Source organism: Prunus dulcis, chromosome 2, assembly GCF_902201215.1.
Source record: "Prunus dulcis chromosome 2, ALMONDv2, whole genome shotgun sequence".
Taxonomy (NCBI): Eukaryota; Viridiplantae; Streptophyta; class Magnoliopsida; order Rosales; family Rosaceae; genus Prunus; species Prunus dulcis.
In genome coordinates, this window is record NC_047651.1 from 6483693 (window position 1) to 6490256 (window position 6564).

Below are 6564 nucleotides of genomic sequence, written 5' to 3' on the forward strand. Positions count from 1 at the left end.
ATTTCTCTTTTTTAGCCTTAATTGATGCTACACCAACCATAAATGTTAAGCCTACGAGCATCGTATTTACTTAGATTTTAGCTAAAAAATTCTCAATGATCAAATTGAAATTTTGTGTAAAACCTAGTGAACAAAAAGGTATATTTAATCCAAAAACTTAATGGCAAATCTATAAATTGCAAACTTTGATTAATACATGAAACAATTTATCTTCTTTTTTTATTTTTTTTATTTTTTTTATTTTTTGGTTGCTGAATGCCCAAATTGAAATTTCATGTAAAACCCAATGACCAAAAAAGTATTTAACCCTTCAATAAATATCCTCCAGAATAAAGAGTACAAATACAGGCACTAAATTGCTAAATTAGAATTTGACCCAAAAAAATTTGCTAAATTAGAAACACATGGCTAAATTGGCAACTAGGGCAAATAAAGAAAGAATTTAATGCAAGTATAAACGACAGGAATAAATTAAGCATATATGCATTCATACTTTCATATCCGATGGCACTTTTCTGGAGAGGAATTGGTTGGGAAGGGGGAATCCACCACCAATGTGGTGGGAACCCATTGGCCTCTACGACAATACTTGGGTTCAGGGATTAGGGCCTAAACCAATATCTTGCTCATATATCAAACGGACTCCACACTTCTTCACCTCCAAGCTAGGGCCTAGAGTTTTAAATAAAAACTCAAGCCGACGACAGCTGTCTTGCCATGCAATTCCAAAATGTTCACAGCCTACAAAGGATAGCCAAATGTGATCCGACTCAATTTGGCCTAATTCTGGGCTGCAGCCAAAGAAAGGACACCAGCCGCCTGAACCCAAATTGTTGGGTTTCACTTCACAACGAAGGCCATGTGCAGTGCTATAGGTCTCTTGCTCATACTTCCATTTACCAAGCAGGTTACCGGCAGGGATACGTCGACCGAGACCAAAAACAGCACACAAAGCATATCCTCTCCAATTATTCTTACACCAGTCCTCAGGTAGGTCCATGCTTACTCCAGACCTCGCACTTCGATCAATGAACCACTCAGAAATTTCACTGCCAGGAATTATAGTTTCAAACCTGTGTCCTGGATATGGGATTCCCTGCATCAAAGAAAATTGTGAAATAAACAACTGGTCATGTGTGTGTCTGTGAGAGATCTTGAGAGAGAGAGAGAGAGAGAGAGCACCTGAATGAATCTCGTTAACAGTGCAATTGCTATATTGTTGCAGCCTTGATTCTTAACCAATTCGGAGCAATTAATATAATTGAAACACGATGACAGCCTTTCCAGTGAATTACTCCCTTCTGAGCCAACACCGAAGTTCACTTTTGGTGAAAGGTCCGGCATTTGCTGAAGAAGCTTACAACTTTCCAAATTCAAGCTGTGAAGCTTAGAAAGCTGACTAATGCTTTTGGGAAGACTCAGAAAATTGTTTTTACTTAGATTTAGAGATACTAACGAGAATAGGCAGGCAAGATTTTCCGTTAATGTTCCCTCCTGAAGATTACAGTCACTGAGGTTCAGTTCTGTTAAAGAAGACAAACCAGAAGTAGAAATTGGAAACTGCAGACCCACTAAACGTGTCCGCTTTCTGGGCATCGATAGATAGTTGCAAGAAGTATTTTCTGACTCAAGTGGCAGCCCTTTACATCCACGAAGGGATAAAATTTTAAGATTTTTCATAAGGAAAATGGAGGATGGTAGTGTGCTTAAGGAGGTACCGCTCACATCAAGTTCCTCCAAACAATCAAGCTGTCCCAAGCTTTCTGGCAGTTCTTTAAGTTTAAAGCAGCGACAAATGTTGAGACTTTTGAGGGAGCTCAACTTGCTAATGTCGTGTGGAAGACACTCGAGATAATAGCAATCTCTTAGATTTAGTAAAGTAAGGCCAATCAGAAGTTCAGTTGATGCAGGTAATTTTTCTATAGCAGTCTCATTTAAAGAAAGCTCCATCAAATGTTCCATAGGTTCAGCAAATTCTGGAATTTTCTTAATCCTTGAGCAGCTAGAAAGAATGAGAATTTCAAGGCATTTCGTTTCAATCTTATTTGGAAGACTTTCAAGACTTCTGCATCCTTTAAGATTCAAGACTTTAAGCCTTTTCAGCCCAGCAATAGAGTGGTCGACCACCGCTAATTTTGTACAACCTTCAAGAATTAAACTCTCAAGATTTGGAGTACCTGTAAAATCTGGGGTCATGGTCAGGTTCTGGGACCAGCTAAGATTGATGAATCTCAGCTTCTCCAAGCACTGTTCAAAACAGAGAAAAATAATTAATTAACAAAAATAAAGTGTTTGGGTGTTTTGTCAAATTTATCCACACACCCAAAAAAAAAAAAAAAACTAAAATTAATTAAATAAAAATAATCTAACCTTTTCTCCATTCCAAAGTTGTTCAATGCTGCTATAGCACAAGTTAAGTTCACAAAGCTTCACAGGTTGAAAACTTTGAGGGAGAAACTTTGTAGGGTACTCACTCCATTCGAGAACTACCAAGGCATTAGAAAGAAATTTGGGGCCTTCAGTCATATGCACATTACGAATTTGCAGAAACCGAAGATTATGCATCTTGGAGAAGGCCTCTGAGTTGCACCGTACCTCTTCCAATTTAAGCGAGTCTAAGGCTATGCCTTCAACTGCATCTGTTACCTAATAATCAGGAATAACAGGAGCAGTTAATGACAAAATCTCTTAAAGTTTTGTAGTATGTCAAATAAAAGGATTCCTGCACTCACAAATAATAACTAGATATAACAAAATTGAGAGATGATAAATTCGTTTAACTGACTTTCCAATCCATATTTGTACCAATTTCTTACCTCATTATTTACGAGTACATGAATGATATCCTCTGGAAGCCACAACCGACTACGTCTGCCAGGCTCGTCACGGCATTCTCGACGAACAATATCCCAACCTAATTCTTGTATCAAATCATGCATCCACAATTTTCCTCTCGAGACAGTTACTAGAGCTTTTTCAATCAGAACTGGTATACCAATGTTTGGATGGTAACCACAACTTTTCAGTATTCTTGTCACACGATCTATGTCCTCTCCTTTAAAGAAGCATGCAATGTCCAAAAATATTTTCTTATCTGATTCCATTAACCCATCAAAACTTATTTTAATCACATCAACAATTCTTCTGTGAACATCTCTTTCTTTAATCAGCCTATTCAATACAATTGTCCATTCATGTACACTTTTCATACAAAGGAACGAACCCAAAATCTCAAGAGCTAATGGAAGGCCATTGGCATATTTTAGAACATTCTTGGATAGTTCGAGATACTCTTCTTTAACCTGGTAATTCTTGAATGCTTTCCAGCTAAAGAGCTTAAGAGCTTCATCATCAGTTAATACCTCAACGTCATGTATTTTGTCCACTCCAAATGTTCTCAGCAAATGCTTATCTCGTGATGTTATGATGATTCTACTCCCCAAACCAAACCAACTACGATTACACAATGCTTCCAATTGTTCTAACCGATCCACGTCATCAAGAATGATAAGAACCATTTTAGCACGTAGTCTATGCCTTATTACGTTTTTTCCCATATCAGTATTCCGTATATTTACATTACTTTGCAGCAAGTCCAAAAGAAGTTTTTCTTGTAAACGAACTAGACCTTGCTTTTCAGTTACCTCTCGAACATTGTTAAGAAAGCTGCAAGCTTCAAACTTGTCGCGTATAGTATCAAACACCACTTGTGCAAGAGTTGTCTTGCCTATTCCTCCCATCCCCCATATCCCTAAGCTATGAACATCTTTACACAATCCAAAGTCCAAGTATGAAAGCACTTTTTCCAAACGAGAATCCATTCCAACTAAAGCCTTGGATACATTAGTGGTTGTTTGACTAAGTTTGGCAATCCTTTCTACAATATGTTGAATAACTTCAGGTTCACATCTGCAAAGAAAAATATATAACGATCCTATAATGGTTGTTTGATTAAGTTTGGCGATCATTTCTACAATATCTTGAATAACTTTGTGTACATATGCAAAGAAAAATATATAACGATCTTATAAATATGGTCTGCAAGTTAGCTAGAACCAAATGAGTAATCCGTTCTTCTACCCGGTTCTGTTAATGGAGGCTGAGACATTGAATTAGTTGGTTCTTTTTAAGAATCAGGTGATGGCGCTTCACTTTATAAATAATAAAGAAAGAGAAAACAAAGAAGAAATAAGAGATATCGTATGCCTATCTGTCATGGACAACAGATCTCCTGAATGCTGGCCTGTGGAGGAGAAAAAATAAAGGAAGCTGCTCAAGACACAACTTTGCCATGTTTGGGAGGGGATCGGATTTCTTAATGGTACTCCTTGCTAACGGAGGATGTTAGGTGTAGGGCTTTTGTGAGTTTTGGTATGAGTTTGTGGGGTCTTCAAAGTTTGGGTATCAATTTGAAACGACCCCTAACGTTCAGGGGTTTTGTGTAGAATTTTTTTTCCTGATCAACCAGAGACGGGTTACGGGTATCAAACTTAGAGCCTCTACGAACATTTTCAATTTTTCTTTTCATAAATTTAAAATAAATAAAAATAAAAATAAAAAAAATAAAAAACAGAGAAGAAAAAGAAGAAGAGAATGACTTAGTACGAAGTATGACATAGTTAGATAATAAAGGAATTCATTAGCTACTTCAATTTAAAATTAAAAAAAAACAAATAAATAATGAAAACAAAGCAAAAGAGGGAGAAAAACAGATCCAGAAGAGTAAGTTTAGTTTACCCATCTCGCAAATTCCATCCGGCGAGATTAGCTACTACAGTAAGTGCAGCTCTCCACCTTCGCACCTTCTCTGGATAGTCTCTAAAGCGATCTTCCTGCCCATCGAAAGCCCGCTTGAAACTCCCTCGTTGGTGGCGTACGTCCGATGGATCCACATCATAAAAGACTGGGAGTATCATATGTCCACTCCTCCCTTCATTACATTCTACAATCTGGCTAAGCTCGTCTAAGCACCATGTCGAATCGGCGTAATTTCTTGAAAAAATGACAACTGCACATCTTGATTCTTCAATTGCTTTCAAGATTTTTACCGGGATGCTTTGTCCCCAGTTAGATTCTACATCCCTAAGTGCGAATAGACCTTTCTGATCCAAAGCAGTATGTAAATGGTCTACAAAATTCTTGCGAGTGTCCTGACCTCTGAAATTGAGGAAGACATCGTATGTCCATTTAGGGTTCCGAGAAGGAGAATAAGAAGAAGAAGAAGAAGAACTATATGAGGCCATTGAAGAAGGAGTGGAAGATGATCAGTTGATGGCGAGATTACCAAAAAGGTGTGTGCAAGCAACAGATCTGAGAATGGCAATTACACTAGCATTTGTTTAATTATTTTTAGCTGTTGTGTGAACTGAAAAGTTGACAAACACCACCGAAAATGGACAACTAATTGCTTTTTGTTATAAAACTGGAGAGAAATTGATGGGAGAAAAGAGATGGAGAAAACAGAGGAAAAACCTCTGTAATCGATTCATCATTTCCGTCTGTCTTTCTAACATTTAATAGGAAAAACTTTCTTCCAACATGTGGGCCCCCTTCCAACATGTGGGCTCCACACTTGATTATTTACAACACTCCCCCTTGGAGACCACAATTGATACGAAATATGTCTCGTTAAAAACCTTGCCAGTAAAAATTCAGTGAGACAAAAATTGGTCGAAGGAAAAAAGAGTACATAACCATGCGTAACATAAAATTCTGTGTATATTGACATGCGTGCGACACTGCCTCGTTAAAACCTTGCCAGGAAAAACCTAGTGGGATAAAAACCTGGACGAAGGAAAAAGAGTACAGTGTGAAAAGGTCTGTATTGATGGCACGCTCCCCCTGATGCTTGGCAGAATATCTTGAAGCTATACTGTTGATCATCTGTCTGAATATCATAGTTGACACTGCTTCTGTGAGTCAATCTTTGAGCGACACTGCCTCATTAAAACCTTACCAGGAAAAACCCAGTGGGATAAAAACCTGATGAAGGAAAAAGAGTACAGTGTATGAAAGTCTTTATGAATACCATGCTCCCCCTTGATGAATATCTCCCCCAGAAAACTTCATGACTAGCTGTTTCCAGTAAGCGACCATAGAGATTTCCAGAGTCCGCATATCTAATAACACTTGGGCTATTTATAATTTCCCTCAAAAATATGCCCGTATATGGTGTTATGCTTAGATAGCATCAAATATGCCTCACATCATCCAAAATGATGGAGATGAGCTCTATCTGGAAAATACGATGTCCGGTCCAATATACTTCCGGAAAATCCTTCAAGTGTCCAACGAATAATCCTCATAAAAATGCTTCAATACTTTCTTAGTATAAGCAATAATCTCGTTGGCATAATGCTCGATCTTTCAGTCGAGACAAATATTTCTGGAACTCTTGTGAAGCTTTAATGTGTTTGCAAACATATTAATGTACTCACTGAGGCAATTTATGCATATTAGTATTGAGTACGGATTTTGTGCTTCAGGCACATGTCATTCGGGGACTTGCTTCATGCAATTTCAATCCTTTCAAGGATTTTGTTTAAAGGGATTAAACTTTATGAC

The 6564-nt window shown here is 37.8% G+C and overlaps 1 protein-coding gene across 1 annotated transcript; it reads right to left on the bottom strand.

Moving 5' to 3' along the window:
- Positions 1 to 287: 287 nt before the first annotated feature.
- Positions 288 to 5340, bottom strand: LOC117618978 (disease resistance protein RUN1-like). The gene is made up of 5 exons (XM_034348782.1): positions 4738 to 5340; positions 2817 to 3909; positions 2371 to 2646; positions 1183 to 2247; positions 288 to 1096 (listed from the first exon to the last, which is right to left on the bottom strand). The coding sequence occupies exons 1-5, from the start codon at positions 5241 to 5243 to the stop codon at positions 596 to 598; spliced, it is 3441 nt and encodes a 1146-aa protein (XP_034204673.1). The 5' UTR covers positions 5244 to 5340; the 3' UTR covers positions 288 to 595.
- Positions 5341 to 6564: the final 1224 nt, after the last annotated feature.

Excerpts from the sequence above, each read along its gene's own strand:
- LOC117618978 (XM_034348782.1), bottom strand. The coding sequence starts at position 5,243 with ATGGCCTCATATAGTTCTTCTTCTTCTTCTTCTTATTCTCCTTCTCGG. Across the intron at positions 2,248-2,370 it reads AACTTTGGAATGGAGAAAAG|TGCTTGGAGAAGCTGAGATT; the intron begins GTTAGATTATTT and ends TGTTTTGAACAG. Across the intron at positions 1,097-1,182 it reads TGTTAACGAGATTCATTCAG|GGAATCCCATATCCAGGACA; the intron begins GTGCTCTCTCTC and ends TCTTTGATGCAG.